This window comes from Tenrec ecaudatus, chromosome 12 (assembly GCF_050624435.1).
Source record: "Tenrec ecaudatus isolate mTenEca1 chromosome 12, mTenEca1.hap1, whole genome shotgun sequence".
Taxonomy (NCBI): Eukaryota; Metazoa; Chordata; class Mammalia; order Afrosoricida; family Tenrecidae; genus Tenrec; species Tenrec ecaudatus.
In genome coordinates, this window is record NC_134541.1 from 131,842,980 (window position 1) to 131,864,186 (window position 21,207).

The 21,207-nt window shown below is 45.3% G+C and overlaps 1 protein-coding gene across 1 annotated transcript; it reads right to left on the reverse strand.

Moving 5' to 3' along the window:
- Positions 1-726: 726 nt before the first annotated feature.
- Positions 727-21,146, reverse strand: ZKSCAN5 (zinc finger with KRAB and SCAN domains 5). Its single transcript, XM_075564993.1, has 5 exons — positions 20,787-21,146; positions 20,024-20,523; positions 10,527-10,656; positions 7,571-8,179; positions 727-4,969 (listed from the first exon to the last, which is right to left on the reverse strand). Exons 2-5 carry the CDS (start codon positions 20,444-20,446, stop codon positions 3,873-3,875), a joined length of 2,259 nt encoding a protein of 752 aa, XP_075421108.1. The 5' UTR covers positions 20,447-20,523; positions 20,787-21,146; the 3' UTR covers positions 727-3,872.
- Positions 21,147-21,207: the final 61 nt, after the last annotated feature.

The window sequence follows — 21,207 nt, forward strand, 5'->3', positions numbered from 1 at the left end:
AGGGTTGCAATAACCTCTGCTACTTATCAAGATGAAATGTACTTTTTGCTTAGCTATCTTGATCAAATAGTCTCAGGGGCTCCCATGTTCACAGACCCGCTCGTGTGCTTTTCAAGCATTCAAACAAAAGTATTTTACAATAGCTTTACCTCTACAGGCCAAGGAACAAAGGAAAGGCATCTGTCAGCAGCTGAGTATGTTCTTCCATTCTTAGTACACGCTCAAGGACCAGAAAAATGACCATGGAGTGGACCAATGTCTCAATGTAATGCAGACCTGGTTTAGGATCTTTATGATCTGATTCCCACATGCCCCTTCTCTAAAAGGAAGACACGGCTTTGGGTATTATTCCAGGGTAGGATTCCCTCAGGAAGTGACCCACAGGTCTGGTCAGGGGGGAATGGGGGAGACACTTGCCATGGTGTAGTAGCCTTCATTGAGGGAACCAGAATCAACTTCAATGGATTCTCGGAATAAAATTGGCTTGTCTGGAAACTGGGTCAGGCTGTGACTTTTCACTGGGGCAGTTCTCCCCCAGACTTCTGCTCATTATTATTATTTTGTTTTGGTTTTTTATTGTATTTCAAAGACTTGCCCTTCCATTTATACTCCATTTTTTCTTTGATTCTCTGGCTTTTTACAATTTATTTATGTCGTTGAGAATATACACAGCAACACATGCAGCAATGCAACCATCATTCTCCCCATTCCCCACCTCCACCCCACCCCAGAGCAAGTCAACTAGCTAGCTTCATAGATTCCTGCAGGTCAACTTCCCAAAGCTATCCTCCTTACTCCCACTCCAATGATGCTACCTCGTGTGGCAATGCTACCTGCCTTGTTCTGCCAGTTAAGTGCTGACATCTGCAATTCCAAAAGCCCATGGGACCCAGTGGTAAAGTACTTGGCTGCAAACCAAAAGATCAGCGATCTGAATTCACTAGCTGCTCAACAGGGGGGAAAAGACATGGCAATCTGCTTTTATGCTGTCTTGGAAACACTGTGGGCAGTTCTGCTCTGTCAAGTTGGAATCCATTCCACAGCAGTGGTTGGGCTTGGTCTTTGCTACTAGGGAGCCCAATTGTGTAACACCATACTTGTCACCAGCGCTAGGCAATGAGAGAGCCACTAACTACACTGAGCTTTTTGGTGATGCTGATGGCTTCCCCAGCGATCCTTTCTTAGCTTTTTGGTAAACAGAATCCTCTCTAGGTCTTTTTTTTTTTTTTTTTTAGGGATTAGCCATGGAAGAGCTTAAGGAATGTAGCTTACACCCAGTTCCTCTCCAGCTCATCTCTCTGAGACTATCGCACTTCTGGCTCTCTTGCTCACTCAATGTGGGGCACTGCTTTCTACACTTTCAAGAATTACCTCTCTCTTGCCAATGTCAAATTCCGTCACGAGAGTTCCCCCAAGCTTTCGAACTCTCCGTCTCCAATGACAGTCTATATGTGACTTATTAGCACTCTCAGGATACAAGCGTGGCCTCAGCTCACAGTTCTAGTCAGTAGTTGTTACTCAGCATTTCAGCTCTGGAGACCAACCACCCCTTTCCTTACGAGGCAGATCTAGCACTTGCAGTCTGGCCACAGTGACAACGGATCCTCTTAACTGATCTATGGACAGGTAGGGAGCTGGGAGCAGATTCTGAAGAGTGCCGGGATTGTCTTGTCTGTTGCTTCTCCTTTGCTTTGCAAGGAGCACGCTGACGCTGTTGATTGCCAGGTTCAAACCTAGCAGCCGCTCTGCATAATGATGATGAGGCCCTACATGGAATAGCAAGGTGAAAGGTCTTATCCTACCCCACTCCCCACAAAGTGTGTTTTTTTCTGTTCACACAGGACCTGAGGGTTCAGGGAAATCCGGAGATTTAAAATGTTTGATGTAGTCTCATCTGCTCCCATTTCTCCCCTAGCAACATCAGCCTTGCAGACGTTTCCCTTAGTGGAGAATCCCAGTTTTGCTGACTTCTACCATTCTCAACCAAGTTCAATACCTGAGCGGTAGCTCTGTGACTGTGTGCAGTAGACAAGGGCGTCTGTGAATTCTACCAAGAAGTCCTCCGACTTTGACCTTGCCTTAAGTTGGTGATGATTTGCATGGCATCTTGTCATGTTCTCTTTTAGAGGAAATCAGTGGCATCCAACAAGAGCTTATCATCCGTGACGGAGTTCCTTGTTGCCTCATGCTGAGTGGCCAGCTCCTTAAACCCCGTTTCATTTGCCACGACTACTCAGGGCAGCAAGTACCTTTAAGTCAGGTTTCCCTAGTAGGAGGGTCTGAGTTAGGAATTCAGATCCACACGACGTATTAAAGGAAACCTCTTCAGGGAAGCTTTTGAGGGAATAAAACATAATAGAAAGGAGAAAGAACATGGATATAGTCTCAGGTAATATTCTTGATGTGAAACACAAATGGAGGTTCCTACGTCAAATCCCATCTCCCTCTGAGGCGAGTCGGGTTTTTTATGCCCCATAATTAGGCATTGGCAGTGGGTTGGACTAACGCCTGAGTGCGGCAGCTCCCATTATCTGAGGGCAGTTCCTTCAGAATCTCGGAGAGGAGGAGGGCAGTAGAGCCTTAGCAGCTAGAATTTCGGAGCAGCTTGAGGGGTGTGCCAGCTTGGTAGTACGGGTGTCGATCTCTGGGGCCCTGGTAGAATCATGTCAGCGTACAACATGCACGCTCAATAAGTATTTATTGGGCATTTGTTATAAGTCAGTCAAAGTCAACAGAAGCATGGCTTCAGCAGTGCCCCAAGTACTTCCTTCCTCTCTCTAGCAAACAGGCTCAAGTCAGGTCTCTTGAGACAAGACTGTGCACCCAACTACAACTAATTAGTTGAACTCCAGCTGCCAACTCAAAACTGAAAGCCTTCTTATGCCCGAGGGTAGAGGGCTGCCACAGGGCAACTGGAGACCAAGGTGCGTACTTCGACCATGTCCAGTTCCTTCTTCAACTTAGATGCCCTTCCTCTTGTAATATGTCATCACTCTTGGTCCAGTTTTGCCTGTCTTCTCCTTTTCCTTAAGGCACCAGCTCCTTTCTTCTTAACATACAACTGACCAGCAGGTCAACATGGGATTGGCTAACAGCCAGGACAGTGATTCAAATCCACCAGCTGCTCCAAGGGAAAAAGAAGCGACTATCTGCTACCGTATGGATTTACAGTCTCAGAGACCATATACAAGGGCATTATGAATCGGAGACCTGGGAATTTCTCTTTCCACTAGTTAACGAGCATGCTAGTAATAAAACAAAGAGAAGCCATAGATCGAATGAGGCAGCTGGAGCACATGCCATTAAGCTTCTGAACCCAAATTTTGCCAAAATGTAATATCTTACGTCCCCTTCCATGTGTGAATGACTGGAGCACTGCAGTGGCTTGGATCACTGCTTTTCCTGAAGAGGTCTATTGCTGAGGTACCTAAACAGAGGTACCATACTCAAGAGCTCATTCTCCCTCGCTGTGTTCCTCCCTGAATAGATATGCTGCTGTCAAGCAAGGCAGAAACTACAAATGAAGCTTATTTAGACTGCATTCATGAGGCTTTTCCCAGTCTGTTTTCTGAGTTTCAAATTAAGAACGAAGGACGTTTGAAAGCTTTCCTTCATACTGCATATTGACAGGCTCTTGTCGTTTAGATTCGCAAGGGCAGGTGTGCTAACCAAAGCATTTCTCAATGATGAAAGCAAGCAGGCACCAATCTACTGTGGACTTGCCACTGCTGCCAAAGGCTGAAGGATCTCGCCATGCGCTGGGGGTTAAGCTGGAGCAAACAGACTGGAGTGTTTTGCATTTGTGTGCAAGTACGGGTTCTCTTTGGAAAGGCCTACGTTACATTACGTAAGGGCTATTACTAGAGACGTACCTAGACACTTAGGGTATTGATAGGTTCTGTTCCCTCATGGCTTCTCATATGTTTAAAGAGGCTGCAACTCCAACTGAAATTCATTCCACATTGTTTACAGTGAAAGGGTTTCTCACCGGTATGGATATTTTGGTGTTGATTGAGATGTGATTTAAGAGTGAAGTCTCTCTCACATTCATTGCATCCACAGGACTTTATGCTGGAATCGATTTTTTGATGTTGCTCTAGGTGGGAGCATTGGCCAACACTTTCTCTGCATCTATCACATTCATAGGCGTTCTCTTCCGTGTGGGTTCCAGAGTGCTGAATCAGGTCTGAGCTGTAACTGAAGGCTTTTCCACATAGATCACACTTACACGGCTGCTCTTGCAACTCAACTTTCTGGTCTTCAAGCACTGTTAGGTTCCAGTTATATGCTTCTTCACAAGTGCTGTTTTTTCCATTCTTCTCACCTGTGTGGAGGACCTGATGCTCAATGAGGCTCACAGATTGATGGGATTTCTCTTTAGTGTGGAGTCTCAGATGTCCAGCCAGGTGTGACCTTCTGCCAAAGCTTTTCCCACATTCATTACACTTGTAGGGTTTCTCCCCACTGTGGACACTCTGATGCTGGACCAGATGGGACCTCACTCTGAAAGCTTTCCCACACAGATGGCACGTGTAGGGCTTCTCACCGGTGTGTACTCGCTGGTGCTGCGTGAGGTGCACCCGTTGGTTGTAGCTTTTCCCACACTCATCACACTTAAAGGGTTTCTCCCCAGTGTGTATCCGCTGATGTTGAATAAGATGTGCACTCTGAATAAAGCTTTTCCCACATTCACCACATTTATATGGTCTCTCTCCTGGAGAGGGTTTTTTATGAGCATATATTACTTCATTGAAATTTATCGTCTCTGATGGGGGCTGCCCTAGTACTGCCTTCATGGGAATCCCCTGGTTCCTATCCCAGTTGCCTGGATGCTCACAATCTTCTCCAAAATCTTGAAGTTGCGAAACATTTCTTTGGGTTTTTCCTGATAGCTCCATGTCTGTTTCTGAAAACTGGAAAATTTTGTTCTTAGTGTTCAATTTTGTATTCTTCCTTCTTTTGTCACTACCTGAAAAAGTAAAGAGGAAAAGCGAATGTTATTTGTTCTTTTATAGAAGAGGAAACTAGCAGGGGAAACGAAGTGGTATATATTTGATGCCAACAGGCATGGAAAAAAACAAACAAACCCCGAAACATTTGAGATTTGTGCAGTGAAATAGCAAGAAAATGAAGAGGCTAACTTAGAGAGGTGGGGACCGTGACTAGGAGTATGCAGTAATAGGGACAAGTAAAAACTTTTATTACAGAGAGGGAAAGGAAGGCTGAAACATGAGTGAGAATAGGAAATGCCAAGAGGTCCGTTGTTTCAACATAGGTTAGGCAGAAAGAATGAGGTAGAACAAGAATAAACATCTGGATGATGAGAACTGACAAAAGCTGGAAGGGGAAAAAAGCTGGGAGAAAGGAAGCAAAATTGGGAAGGGGAAAAGGAGCTGGGAAAAATATCTGATTAAGAGCAAGGAAAGGAGAGATGAGACAGCAAAAATTACCATTAAAAGGGCAAGTGAATTGAATCTCTCAATCCCTGTCCTCTTCATCTTTAGTCAACTCTCTAGCTTCCGTTTCTCTACCACAGCACCATCAGCTTCATAAGCCTATGACCGGTCTGTTCACTGCCACATCTTGAGCATCTAGCACTGCAAAACTCCAAACTCCCTGCCATCAAGTTGATTCCAACTCACCCTGTCGCTAGAGGCCCTCCATCATGATGTCTGAATGAGCAAATAAAGTGTCTCTTTGTGATGCAAAGTGGGGTATGGTGATGGTGAAAGGCATCCAGTGACTATTAACTGGGCAGCTACTAGTCACAGAAACAACTGGGCAGAGTATAGTGTATGTAACATATACTATTTTAAAGCAATTGCTTCCCAAGTCACCCGGATTGGAAGGTTTCCCTCCAAGAGGTAGTCCCCCAGGAGAATTCAACAGACGTGACTGAGGAGACAACTAAGTTTAATGCAGTTCAACCCAGAACTTTTAGATGATATGAACTTCATAAACTCCTCTTCCATGACGGGAGGGGTAGTAGTGGTTGGTTAAGTTCCATGATGAATAGGTCAACTGAGGGATATCAAAAGCTAACTCAAGAGATATCCACAACACTTGGACCAGTCCTACAGTGGTCTGTAGAACATTAACAAAAGTTTAGGTTCACAGCACAGTTTACAATGATCCTACAGACGTATGTTTAATTGCACTTGAAGAGATAAAATATATTAAGAAAACAAACAGGAAAATGATTCAACCTTATTCACAATCAAATTAATGAACAGGAATACAACAAAGGATACTCTCCATTTGTGAAATTTTAAAAAAAATGCTGGCATGAATTTGGTCAGAATGATATTCTCATATGTGGTACAATTCTTTTAAAAAGCAACTTGGTAATAAGCATCAAGCATCATAAAGGTATTTCTAGCCTTTCCTCTATTCATCCGACTTCTAGGAATCTACAATAAGGAAATAAACCCAAGCACAGAAAAACAAAACAAAACAAAAAACAAACCATAGGCATTGCACAATTATCAGAACAAAACCCAGCAATTGTCACAAATTTGATCTTCAAGAAACAGTTGGGTAAATTACACAATGGCAAGTTTTGCAGTCAGAAGTAACAAATAGGAATGCTGAAAATGCGCGCGATATTTAACTGTACCCGCCTCCCTCCCCTGCGCCCCCTGCAAAACAAAACCAGAAACCACCCAAATTTACTGCCACCGAGTCGATGCTGACTCATAGCAACACTATAGGACAGGGTAGAACTGCCCCTGTGGGTTTCTGAGACTGTACATCTTTATGGGAGTAGGAAGCCTCATCTCTCTCCCAAGGAGTGGCTGATGGTTTCTAAGTGCTGACCCCACGGTTAGCAGCCCAATATGTAACCAATGAGCCACCCGGGCCACAGCAGGAAGGTCTGCAATTTGAACCCAATAACTATTCTGTGGAAGACAAAACCTGGTGATCTTCTCCCATAAAGATTTCGGCCAACGTGACTCTACAGGGCAGTTCTACTCTGGCCTACAGGGTCACTGTGGGTCAGCAGCAACTCCATAGCATCCGACAACACAATGCAAAAAACTACATTAAAAACAAGCATGTGAAAAAGGTAGAAGGAAATACACTAAATAACAGTTTCATTAGTTAAGGAGGTCAGATCGTGGGTGCTTTTTCCTCCCCCCATCCCACCCCCCTTCCTTCTAAATTCTCTACACTACTGTTATTTTATTATTTTAGAATAAAACAAGTGAAACAACTAAATTAAGAAAAAAGGAAAGCATTAAGAGAGTAAAAAAAAAATCTCATTTACTATAATAGTAAAAGCTTGGATATCTAAAATTGATCATTCAAGAAACAGCAGTATTATTTTAAAAATATAGAATCACCAGAAGAAACAGGTCAGAGTTAAAAGCAGGTAAGGGGTAGGGGTGAGTAGAGAGGAAGCATAGAGTTCTACCTGTTAGCTTGACAATCAGAGAGAAGGTCTAAGAAAGGATCAACTAAGCTGCTCTATTTGCCCGTCCTTATTGCTCCCAGCCTTACAACCCACCTGTCCTAAGCTAATCAAACGTTTCTCGCTCTCAATCCCCCAAAACAAACTCCTCGTGCATACATCTTTGGGATTGCTCTCTGAAGTGGCGTTTCAGGTGTTCAATCAGGTGGGAATGCCGACCGAAGTTTTTCCCGCATTCGTTACATCCATAAGGTTTCTCTCCACTGTGCACAGTGTGATGCTGAACCAGGTGTGAGCTCACCCGGAAATGTTTTCCACACACTTGACATTTGTAGGGTTTCTCACCAGTGTGGACTCTCTGGTGCTGGGTCAGGTGCACACGCTGATTATAGCTCTTGCCACATTCGCCACATTTAAATGGCTTCTCTCCAGTGTGGATCCGGCGATGCTGATTGAAGTTGGAGGTTTGGAGAAAAAATTTACCGCAATCATTACATTTGTGACCTCTCTTACCGCTTCTCTTTTGCTTACGGGTAATGCCTGTGGTTGCACCCAGCTCTCCTTTCTTTGAAGACTTCTGCCTTGATTTCCCTGCAGTGGGGTTTACCTGCCACTTTTCTACCATGTCCTTAGGGTCACTAACTTCGGCACACTTTGGGCTCTGGGGATCATTCCTCTCGGGGTTTCCTGAGGGCGTCCAGGGGGAGCCGGCTTCGTCCGACAGCTGCTCTATGATGAGGTCCACGCTGCCATGCTTGGACTCATCATCTGAAACGGTTGAAGCAAACAGACAGATCAGCAAGCCTCTGCATTACAGGGGAAAGGCTAACTACCACAATCACGGACAAGGATAAACTCCATGAAACCCACGTGGGCTGGGATTGCAGGGCTCTGCAAAGGCATTTCCTGTACAGGATCTGAAAAAGAGCACTCCAGCAGGGAACCGGGCTGGGCTAAGGAAACGAGAGCTGGCAAGATGGTCTAAAGGGATGAGGCCAGAAGAGCAGGCACTATCAGATAAAGGCGATATAGCCTGTTGGTATGATCCTGACACACGGAATCTGTTTGAATCCCTGTGCAGGGTTAAATATGCTCCCCGGAGCAATGGTGCCGGAGTGGTCACCTGTCAGGCTGCCAACTACAAGCCAGCAGTGCAAAGGCACCAGCTGCTCTGTGGGAGAAAGACAGGGCTTCCTACTCCCACTAACGACTTACAGCCGCGGACACTTGCAAGTCTTTTCAATCGCCTCAGATGCACGTGAAAGATGGACCCTGAATAAGGAAGACCAGAGAGGGAGCAAAGCCTTTGAATCATGGTGCTAGGGAAGAATACTGAAAGAGCCATGGATGCCAAAGGACCAACAAATCTGTCTGGGAAGAAGTACAGCCAAAGACTCCTTAGAGGCAAGGATGGCTTCATCTCGCATACATCGGACATGTTGTTTGATGATCTTTGTACACTATAATGTACATGATATACAAATGTCATATGTACTCGAGTATAAGCTGACCCGAATATCAGCCGAGGCACCTAACTTTACCACAAAAACCGCATTAAAAACATGCCGAAAAACTCGGCTTATACACAAGTATACATAGTACTTATTCTTATAAAAGTGTCTAAAAGTTGTTTGTCACTGCTTTTTGAATCTTACTTTTCAAGTTACTCATCAAACGAGTAGAACAATTTAAAAAGGAGGAAGACCCAGCTGGTCAATGGTGAGGCCCATTCTTCCAGGTAAGCCTTTCCTGATTTCAAACCACTCGGCAGCCCGCTGTTCTGTTTGACTGCCCCCCAGCAGCACCGGGAAGTGCTCTGGAATCCGCCTCCTTGGAGATGCTATCCAGTCCTGGCTACGCGCCACACAGCTGGGTGCCTTTGCATGGTCAATCACACACAGGGAAACGTGTTTCTGAGACTCACTGCTTTCACTCAGGCTCCACCTGACATCGCCATCATATCCCGTGTTCTGTGATCTCGTCTGCATGCAGCCTGAATTTCTGGCGATTCTTTGTGGATGTATTACGCCAGCGGCTTTTGGTTTAAAATCAGGAAAGGTGTACGTCATAGTGTATCCTTTCAACAGACCCATTCAATCAATAAGTAATGTGAGAAGTTGGACTCTGAATAAGGATAAAGCATCAGAATTGGAGAAAAACTAATGAACAATCTGTGATCTGGAGATGACGCAATCTTGTTTGTTGACCGTCAAGAGAATGTGAAGTACTTGCTGATGAAAATTGAGGACCAGTCTTCCGTATGAGTTACACCTCAATACAAAGGAAACAAAAGTCTTCACAACTGGATCGACAGACAACATCACAATAAACGCAGAAAAGGTGGAAGGTGTAAAGGTTTTAATTTAACTGTGGCCACAATCAATGCCCATGGAAGCTTCAGTCAAATGTGCTGCAAAAAAGCCCCACCCCACCACCAGTACACGGGCACTGAACGACTTTAACAGCAGAAACTGACCTGAGCGCACACAGCTATTTGACTCTTTACTGAATCCAGTTACTGTACAAAGGCACATAATTTCTAAAGAAGAAAATAATGTGTTTGACTATGGGGTACAACTCAAATCACATTTTCTTACTAAATCTGAAAAATCTTGCATTCTAAAGGTTTTTTCTTTTTCAGGGATTCTAGGCCTGCAGACATGGATCGCACAAAATAAGACACTTACTTTTCTTCCTTGAAGTATCTGTCTGGTACAGGATGAGAAAAGTTTGAAAAAGAGAGATTTTGTCCACAGGTCACTGTGCAACAGTGCTCCCGAGCAGAGTGCCTGGGGAAGACTGAGGGCTGGGGAATGCAGTTAGGCCCTGGGAAGCTTTCCTTTCCCCAAGTGTCAAGACAACAACACCCATGACTTGAAAGATGCTGTAAAATCGTGGGAGGCTTTGTAAAGGCTCTGTGAGGTCTTCTAACAAAGCCATCCTAACAAGGGGATTTTTCTCAGGTATAAACAGAAGAATGTAACCATATAGTGATTCAACTTCCAGATCCCTGCCCCTTCCCCACCTCCATCCTCTGCCAGGGTCAGAGAGGCTGCCCCGTCTCAAAGACTCTTCTACAGAAAAAACCTACCACATGGGCAGGGCGGGTGCTCACCATTTTCCTCCAGAAAACGAGGTTGCTGCGGCTCTTGTTTAGGCTGGACAGCCACGGACAGGTGCTGCTCCCTGGAGGATGCCTGCCCGGCTCTAGGCGGCACCGGCTTCTGAGGAAGCACTTCAGCAATCTGAAACCACAACCACAACCAAGCATCTCGGGTTAGAAGGCAGGCTCCGGAGGAATCCAGCTGAGGAGTCCATTCTTCCCCCATCTATTCCTTGGGCAAACAACGAGCCTGGCAATGACTACATGCTAGTTTGACAATGTGGCCTGGATCTAGCTGGAGAAGGCTTTCATTTAACAATATGCAACTATGTACTGTGTTACATGTCAGAAAGAAGAGCATGATGTCAAAGGACTGAGAGCAGTTAAGTATACCACAGGGTATGTGATTAAAACAAACAAATACAAGTCACTGTCATCGAGTTGAATCCAATTCACAGAGACCCTCTAGGGCAGAGCAGATCTTAGCGTTTCCAAGGGTGTGGTTTTGACAGCAACAGACACACAGAGATGCTGGTAGATTCAGAACACTGAGTGCTGAGCTGCTGTGCCTCCAAGGCTCCTCAGACCACAGGGTTAGGGAAGGCTAGTCCAAGACACTGCCACTTGGGTCGCTGTCTAAGGGATTCGAGGCAGGAGAAAAGCAGGGAGAAATGCCACCGACAAAGAGAACATAAGCAAGGACCTGTCAAGCAGAAAGTTTGGTGCGCTCAAAAAACTCAAAAGCACTTTTGAAGGATAGTGTGGAAAGTAACTACAAACTCAAAATTCAAATACCATCAAGTCAAGGCTGACTCATGACACTACAGGACAGAGTAGACCTGCCCCTGTGGGTGTCTGAGGATGTTAGCCTAGGGACTTGGGAAGTCCATTGACGCATGCCCAGGAGAGCCAGCAAAGGACAAAGCTGGATTTTCCCGCCGGTGGGCTCAGATGGGCGTTACACCTGGAGCAGCCCACCTGGGCCAGGTGATTTAAATTCAGCCAATGGGAGCGACCTGGGGTCATTCACCACACCTCCCCGGGGAACCCTTGAAAAGGCAGGGACCGGAAGGGAGAGGGTCTTGCTTGGGTGGTCTGGTCATCTTCGTGGGAGGAGAGAGATTTTTGCGTGACCTGGGGCAGTCTCTGCCAGGCCGCATGGTCAAAGGAATCCTATGGGTGCCACGTAAAACCTGAAACTTCTTTTAACTCTCATTAAATTCAACTGGATCACAAGCCCAGCTTCGGCGTGAAATCTTTCTCGCACGGAGCCAAGGACCGAGGCTGAAATCTAGTCCTGGAGAGAGAGACCTTACAAGACTAACATTTTATGAGAGTAGAAAGCCCCATCTTTCTCCCAAGGAATGGCTGAAAGAGGCAGAAGGTAAAAACTCAAAGGCTTTGAAACTCAAGGTGGAGGGGTGGGGCCTGGGAGTAGGGAAGCAGAGGCTAGAGGCAGCTGACAACTCTCTTTGAATATAGTTATTACCCCTCAGCAGCATGTCTGCCTTGCAGAAGAAGCAGACTTGAGGGTGGTGGTAGCAGAATAGTTAATTGTGTCTACCCTAGGGCTGAGCAACGTGGGAAACGGAGAACTTGGAAGAAAGTGTAAGCAGCCTAATCTCTATTCTCATGACCACAGGGCATGGAGGGCCAGCTCTCTAGTGTTTAGAGGAAAACCTCCACAGTTGTGTGAGATAAGGTTACTGCCAAATACACATTTCTCCAGCTCTCTCCATAATCGACCTCCATTAAAATGCTAATATAAAGCTCTCTCCTAACTGAGCCTGGCTCCTCACTATGCAGTTAAAGAATGCCTATCTTTAAGAGCAGTCAGATTCTATTGTCCCTTCGGTCTCTTAAAGGTCTCAAACACTTGTGTGCCGCGTTCCCCAGGGAGCTCAGGCTGTCCGAGCTTCACACACTGTCCATGCCCATGCATGCGCTAACTCTAGGTTTGCAGGCCTCATCACTGCATAGCTCCATTGTTAAATAAACTCCAGAGTGCTTTTCTCCCACGTTGGAGATCAATCCCCATGCCTCCCTTTCCTCTCTCCTTAATTCTATAGTTATGTGGTTGTCTCCTCAGGACCCCACAGAGCAAGAGCTACAAATGGAAAGGTGAACCCCGGACAAGAACTAACTGAGGTGTTGATGTTGGAATGACTTATTTTAACCTTAGTTCAGGGACTGGGGTGAGTCCTACTGGCCTAGCAGTTAGGTGCTGGGTTGCTAACCGCAAGGTCACCAGCTCAAAACCATCCGCTTCTCCTCAGGAGAAAGACAAGGCCTTCTACTCTTATAAAGGGAGACAGTCTGAGAAACTCACAGGAGGTCGTTCTACCCTTGTCCTGTGGGGTCGCCGTGAGTCAGCACTGAGTCCGTGGCAGTGAGTTTGGTTGGGGACTAAGATGTGGCACCAGAGTTAAACTACAAGGCAGCTGCACAAGAGTTGTGGCAAATATCACCCTGTATGGAAGCCCGTGTGCCTCCAAAGCCACTCGGAGAAAAAGGTAAGAGGGTTAAGATGATTGATGGCAAGTACGGCGGAGCAGCTGTTGAGGTCTACTGAGACTAACAGAGAAACCAAGGAGGGATTACAGAGAAAGCCTGTGACAACTTGCCAAACACAAGAACTGCTGAGAAATAGTTAAAGAACAATGTTGGGGCACCAGAATGCAGGCAGAGACAAAAACAAAGTGAGCTTCCTGGGGCCCGCGAGGAAGTCCCCTACCTGGGACTGAAATCTCTAGCTCCCATGAAGCCATGCTTTTTCTTTGTGTCCCTTTCAAAGATGGGCTGCTTCTCACAAGGAAGGAGGTAAATATTCACTCTCTGCTATAAATCCTGTTTAAAAAGACCCCTTTGTAAAAAAAATAAATAAATAAAATAAAAAGACCCCTTTGGTTGGAAACTGTGGCTTTTATGTTTGCTGTTCTACAGCAAAAGGAGAACGCCTGTGCATGAGAGTCCCAGATGACGTTTCATAAAACGAATGAACTGCATGTCCCACGAGCCTTCACTTCTCCTCCTGACCGAGCCACATTCCGGCTCTTGCAGGGCACGTGTAGGCCGGCTGTGGAGGAGTGACAAGGAAGTCTCCCTGTCCCAGGGCAAGAATGAGGAGGCTGGGAGCATGCTGTGGTGCAGTGCCTCTAAAGCAGCGGCTCTCAGCCTGGGGGTCGCGACCCCTTCCCAGGGGCCGTCCGATTCATCACAGTAGCAAAATGACAGTGATGAAGTAGCAACGAAAATTATAATGTTATGGTTGGGGGTTCACCACCACATGAGGAACTGTATTAAAGGATTGCGGAATGAGGAAGGTTGAGAACCACTGCTCTGAAGAATAAGGGGAATTCTCTTAACTGTTCGGTTTCTAGGGTGGTACACCTCGGTTCTTGCTTCGGCAAAGCTGAAAGAATTCACGCAGCAGAAACGCTTTTGTAATCCAAGTGACTCTGATGAGGGAAAGGGACGTTTCAGGTATGACAGTCTCTAAAAGTACGTGCTGTTTTGGACAGCATACAAGGCTGTGCGGGAACCAGGGAACCACGCAGGAGTTAGCAACTGAATTGAAATAAACACATGGAAAGAATACCGGAACAGGAGCTCGAAACCAGGTGTGCAGAACCAGGAAATGCCCAGAGGCAAGAGGGCCAGTGCCCAGCTGGCATGTGGGCATCTGCATGCAGGAGAGATTCCCACCCTGCGCTAGCAGAGCACACCTGAAAGAAGAGGCCGAGGCTGGCTGCAGCTGGCTTTTCCCTCCACTGGCTGGGGAGCCGTGGTTGTGGGTATTGTCTGATCTTACTGGCTGTGATTAAGCACACCTGTGTGATGTCATGTGCTTAAGTCGTGGCCAGGTTTAACTTCACCTGCGCCTAGGTGACTTGTGTCTGCGCAAGCTTAGTTATGGATTTTCCCACAGGTATCTAATTAGTGTGTCTGATTCTCTGAAACTCCTTGGTGTGGCCCTGCCTGGCGATTTCCACTAGGACAGGCATCTGAGGGAGACAACCCCCCTCACCCCTTTATCCCTATTCTAGCTACCTTCCATTAACTATAGGCAGTCTCTGGGTTAGGAATGCCCAACTTCTGTCCAACCCTTAATTATGAACCAACCCTGTGAAGCTTATATTAAAACTTTGGGGTACATACAATGGTTCACACTAATAAGTGGGTGTTACTTTGTGGCACACATAAAAACATCATCCTGAATCTGGCTAGACCAGAGCATGTACACCGGTACAGTTAAGACCTGGAAACACAGGGAATCCAGAACATATAAACCCCTCAGCACTAATATTAAGCGTAGCCATACCAAGAGGGGAAGGGGAAGGTGGGGAGAGAAAGAGGGAACCAGTCAATGATCAACATATAACTCCCTCCCAAGGGGGTGAACAGAAAAGTGGGTGAAGGAAGAAAGTGGTTGATGTAAGACATGAAAAAAACAAAACAAAAACACATTATCAAGGGTTCATGGGAGTGGAGAGGGGCAGGAAAAATGAGTGATACCAAGGGCTCAAGTAGAAAGAAAATGTTTTGAAAACGATGATGGCAAAAAATGTACAAATGTGCTTGAAACAACGGATGGATGCATGAATTGTGATGAGTGTACAAACCCCCAATAAAAGGATTTTTAAAAAATCACCCTGTAATATATCATGTTAAAGAAATTTTAGTATATCTAGGAGTGTTTCTTTTTTATATAACTAAATCATTTTATTGGAAGGAATGTTTCTTTAATACATTCTTATGCATGAAAAGATATCCTATGTACTATGCACCTCACTGCGAGTGAACTCTGACTCACAGCGACCCTATAGGACAGGGTAGAACCGATCCTCTGGTTTTCCGAGACTGTCACTCTTTACTGGAGCAGAAACCCTCATCTTTTTCCCTCAGAGGGGTTTTGGGGCTTTGAACTGCTGACCTTGAGGTTAATAGTCCACCATGTAAATACTGCACCACAGGGCTCTTACTCCCACAAGAGTTAGTCTTGGAAACCCACAGGGCAGTTCTACCCTATCCTACATGGTCACTGTGAGTCAGAATTGACTCAGTGGCACTGAGTTTTCTTATATACTATATAAGACAAACATTTGACTAACATTAGATATGAATTGGACTTAATGTTCCAATTTATGTACAAATTAGACTTAAAGATAGATTTAGGAACAGAAATCATTTGTAATCCAGAGACTGCCTATAGCTTTGAACTCACGTAGCTTCATGAGCCTGTGGCTTTTGTTTCTTTGTTATTAAAATAATAATAATAATAACCGTTTAGTAGAGTATGAGCCTAGCAGGAAGATGATAGGATCTGGTTATGATTAACCTTAAAAAAGGCTTTCTGCAGGTTTTTCTTCTTTCAACATTTTAAACGTCAAAATTCCTTTCATTAAAAAAATCCAAACACCTAGGGTATGTAAACATGAGGTCTCTGTAGAGTAATTCAACTAGCTGTATAGTCCTTCTTGTATCCACCTATTTTTGTGTGCATACAGAACCATCAAGTGGATTATGTGTGCAGTTGGAATCAACATATATAGACATATATGAAGGTTTTGATAGAACGCTTCATTAGCAAACTGGCAAAGTAACTTAAATGGAAACGGAGTCAAGAGCACAAGAAAAATCTGAAGCATTAAAAAACTCAGGGACCTTCAAGCTAGCTGAACTGCTTAGATTCAACCAAAGCCATTGGACCCTTGTGGGGTACTGGGTTACCTGTCGGACTGCTAACCACAAGGTCAGCAGTTCGATATCACCAGCCAGATTCATGGGAAAAGGATGAGGCTTTGAACGCCGGTAAAAAGTTACAGTCTCTAAAACCCACAGCGGCTGTTCTATCCTTCCCTAAAAGATTGCCAAGAGTCAGAACTGTTTTTGTTTGTTTGTTGTGTCTGAATTTGAGCAGCTGAACTAGGATAAGGCTGTCCTGCGGTTTCCAAAAGTCCTAACAAGGGGGTTGGTTATGAACCTAGGACCCCAGATGAAAAAGGGGAAAGGGACTTGAAAGCAAAACTGGGAGGAGATGCTCCACGTGGGCTGCGGTCCTTCCCTCTGGCTTTGGTGGGCCAGGCACTATGTACGCACACAGTCAATGCAAAGGCTTAACTGACTTATGCCCACGAGCTGCCTGCCTAGAAACACACCAGCCATCTGTTGGGCTTTTAAAAAATCATTTTATTGGGGGCTCGTACAACTCTTATCACAATCCACACATCCATCCATTGTGCAGCCATCTGGTTTGACCTTGAAGATGAAAGTCAAATGCTAAGGAAAATGAAACAGGGCAGTAGGTGTCTAGTACCTTCATGACTTCTGCGAGGAGCTGTCCCAGTGATGGCCTAACTACCTCAAGCCTTCAGGTAAGTGGTGGAATCAAGCATTAATATATAGGTAACAGTCCCCAAATATTAAAAAAAAAAAAGAGTATAAGGAAGGACCTTATGTATAAGGAAATAAACAAGGAAAGACCTTATTTATAAAAGCAATAATAACTCAAAATGCTCAAGAATAAATGTACAAAACTAAGCAAGAATTCAATGCCATCAAGTCAGTGCCGGCTGATAGGGACCCTACAGCCCAGAGGACAGGGTAGACCCGCCCCTGTGAGGTTCCGAGGCTGTAACTGTCTTTCTGCTGAGCCTCTAGCAGTGTTTCCCCAAATGGACGATACCACCCCTTGGGAGGGGGCGCTGGGACAACTCACGATGGCTGCAAAAGCAGCTCTCGACACTTTATCTTGGATTGTGGGTGACGGTTAAAGAACAAAATAAAATTGGGGAACCTATGATCTGTATGAAGAAAAAGGGGTCCTGGTGATGTAGTGAGCTACAGGTTAGGATGTTAACTATGAGATCAGTAGATCAAATCTACCAGCTACTCCTCAAGAGAAAATGAGGCTTTCTGCTTCTGTAAAGCTTTATAGCCTCAAAAACCTAAAGGGACAGTTCGGCTTTGTCTTATTGGTTGGCTGTGTCAGAACAGACTTGATGGCAGTAGGCTAGGTTTTCCTTTCAGTTTCTAAGATGAAACTCTAAAATGCTTCATAGGAACATAGAACCAAAGACATGAACAGATGGAAAGGCATCCCATGACATGGACAGCCCAACAAGCTCAAGCTGTCAGTCCTCTGCAAATCAACTCACATGAAGGCCCTGGTGGCACACTGCGACGAGCAACTGGCCGCTAGCCCAAAGGTCATGGGTCAAACCCTGAAGCTGCCCTGTGGGAGGAAGGAGTGGCAGTCTGCTGTCATAAAGATTTCAGCTTTGGAAACCCTCTGGGGACATTCTAGTCTGTACTATAAGGTCGCTGTGAGTCTGGATCAACTGTGGACAGTGGTGGGCTTGGTGTCTGGTTGGCTAAGTTAACGTAAGACTTCATGCTATTCCAGCAAAAACACCAAGGGGACGACTATGGAGTGGACGAAACGAAATAACTAATTCTAAAGTTCTTAACAAAGACAATCCTCGAGGAAATATAAATTAGAGGGAGGAGTAGTCTGCCAGATACCACATCATTTTACAGAGCTCGAGTATTTAAAACACAACCTCATGAGTAGAGTGTGAGGTATATAAAGCAGAAGAGAAAGGTCAGACATAGACACAAATACGTGCAGAAGTCGGGTAGGTTGGCATTTTAATCACAGAGGGGGAGGAGTCGGACTACAAAGCTGCTTGGGCGAGTGCACAGTCATCTGGGGAAGAAATGATGTCATCACAGACCACAGACCAAAATAAATTCCAAACGAATCAGGCATGTAAAAGGGTATTGGGATTATTTTTTTTACAAAATGGAAAAGAAATTCTGAACAATGTCATGGAGAAGCTCTTTCTCAGTATGGCACAGAATCCAGAAGCCCTAAGCACAGTGGTTTAAACTGGTCAGTTAAGTCACTCATGGAGCTGGGGAGACATTACCACACAGAGAACAGTTGCTATTGGAGAGTCTATGTTTCCCAAAACTGGGAAAACAACAATCTCCATTAAGCCAAAACAGGCAGCAAGCACACTAGATATCGGATAGTATAACACATGACAAAGTAATAATTTATAAATTATCAAGAGTTCATGAGGGAGAGGGGACAGGGAGGGAGGGGAAAATGAGGAACTGATATCAAAGGCTCAAGCAGAAAGCAAATGTTTTGAGAATGATGATGGCAACAAATGTACAAATATGTGGGGAAAAACAACAAATGTACAAATGTGCTTGACACAATGGATGTCTGTATGGATTATGATAAGAGTTGTACGATCCCCTAATAAAATGATTAAAAAAAATACCATTTGCAATCCTGACAGACATAGAGGTTATTTTTTCTAATAGGTAAACAAGATACCCAGATTATTCACCAAGCGTGCACTGTGACAAAACTCACTCAGAAGAGAAATACACATTACAGTTGCACAGAAATGAAATATTTCATCTTTCCTATTGGCAACATGCAAGTCTGAGAGCATATCCTGTTATAGGCGGGGTCACACAGTTCCTAGTTCCTTTCGTGCAGTGAATATAAACGTGGGGATATAAATGGACTCACTCACTCTCTGACTCACTCACTCTCTGGCAGTCTGTTGACAGTTACCACAATTATAAATACTTACGGATTCTCAGAACAACTTGATTACTAAGAATTCATCCTACACTTAATCATATGCATAAAGAATATTTATTACAGCAGTTAAGACTGAAAATTTACCAAAAATCGAAATGACAGCCTGACTAGGTATTCCAACAGGTGTTGAATAATGGGGGCATATCTGTACAATGGAATTGGCACCCTGGTAGTGCAATGGTTAGGAGATGGGCTGCTAATTAATCGCAAGGTCAGCAGTTTGAAACCAGCAGCTGCTCTGCAAGAGATGGACAAGGCTTTATACTCCTCCAAAAGGTTACAGTCTCAGAAACCCACAGAGGCAGTTCTCGTCGTAAAAAGTCACTATGAGTCGGCACCGACTCCCATGGCAGTGAGAGCTTATACACTGGACTATAATGCTCATTCAAAGATGGAGGCAGCTCTATTTGCACCAACATGAAGCAAACTAAGATATAGGAAACTGGTAAGAGGCAGAAGTGTAGAGTGGTTTAAAACCACCTGCATTTTTATGTTTTTAGTATGTCATGGACCTATATGCTCCTATATATACAGCGAATATAGTAATATAAAGACATACAAGCATCATTAGGCAGCGGGGGAAATGGGAAGTAGGAGAGAACGTAACTTCATTACACCCTTATGTGCTTTTTAAATTTTGTATCATGTCATTCCAAAACCGAATGCGGTAATTTTAAGCACAAGTAAATAAAATCACATGGTCTTGGATATTGCTTCACTTTGTAGGAGTGACACAGGAGCCTTCCACCATGTACCTAATCCCAAGTGGCCAAAGGGCTAGGAATGAAGCACCAAAGGGCTCGAGAGGGCATCCCTGCTCGGCAGTCCCACAACACTTCCCTCTTTCCTTCCTCCTAGCGCAAACATCGCTTCTTCCACTCACCTGTTGACGGCGTTCCTCAAACTCTTTCTGTATAGTTTCTACCACAGCCACGGCCTCTTCTCCGCTTTCCGGGCGATGCTCTCTCACCCAGGTCTGCAACTCTGCAGGCAGGATGGTCAGGAACTGCTCCAGCACCAGCAGCTCCAGAATCTGCTCCTTGGTGTGCAGCTCTGGTCTCAGCCACTCACAGCAGAGCACCCGGAGTTGGCTGAGAGCCTCCCGGGGTCCGGCTGCCTCGTGGTAGCGGAAGTGCTTAAAGCGCTGGTGGAAAGTCTCAAAGGTTGGTGGATTGTTGTACTCTGGCATCCAGGTGCCGTCGTCGTCATCTTCTTCCACCTTCACTATTAAGAGGTCTTCCTGCTCCTGCGAAGTTTGAACTGGAGAGTCTAAGTCTATAATTTCCTGGGAGCCTGTCATTATCATTCCAACTCAGAATGCGCAATTATCTCTGGAGATGTCTAAGATCTTCGGACCGGCACCTTCAACAGCGGTTGGTCAACCTACGGATATAATGGAAATCGCGATCAGCACAGCGAGATGACAACGTGATCACCGGCACGCAACTGAGTAATTTACCCTAAAAAATGGTCTACCAGGCACTCATCATTCATTCCACCCACAAAATGATTACTAATAGATATTACTTCCGACATGTACACAATTAACAAGAGCTATAAACATGTGCCATTCAGCCCAAACCACAGCACACCTTCATGAGACGAAGAACATTTAAATATCAGATAAATAATAAAACAAGACTTACTAACTAATCCAGATGCGGCCGCTTCTTCCCGCTACAGTAAGTCAACTTAAGTCAGAGCGGGGGTCAGAAACGTTACCGCGCTCAACACTGGCTCATTCCTTCCACCCCCCGAGCCTCACAGAGGAACCAGAACCTTCATGGGTCCCGGAGAGAAGCAGGCAGCGAGGTACAGGCTTGGACCTGAATTCCTTGAATCCAGGCACGGACTCAGGCCCACTTCCCCCCCGGCCCAGTTCCGAAGAACCTTCCTGGAAAATCAGACTCCACGTAGGAGAAGAATCGCTCAAATTCGGAGAGAAAAACCGCAGCCGACACTTCTCAGCGCCACTTCCTCGCCGGAAGTAAGCAAGTCCAATCCTGGCCTGGCCAACTGGGTTGAGCCCTAACTCCCACCCCCGAGAGCACTTCCGCGTCCTCTCTA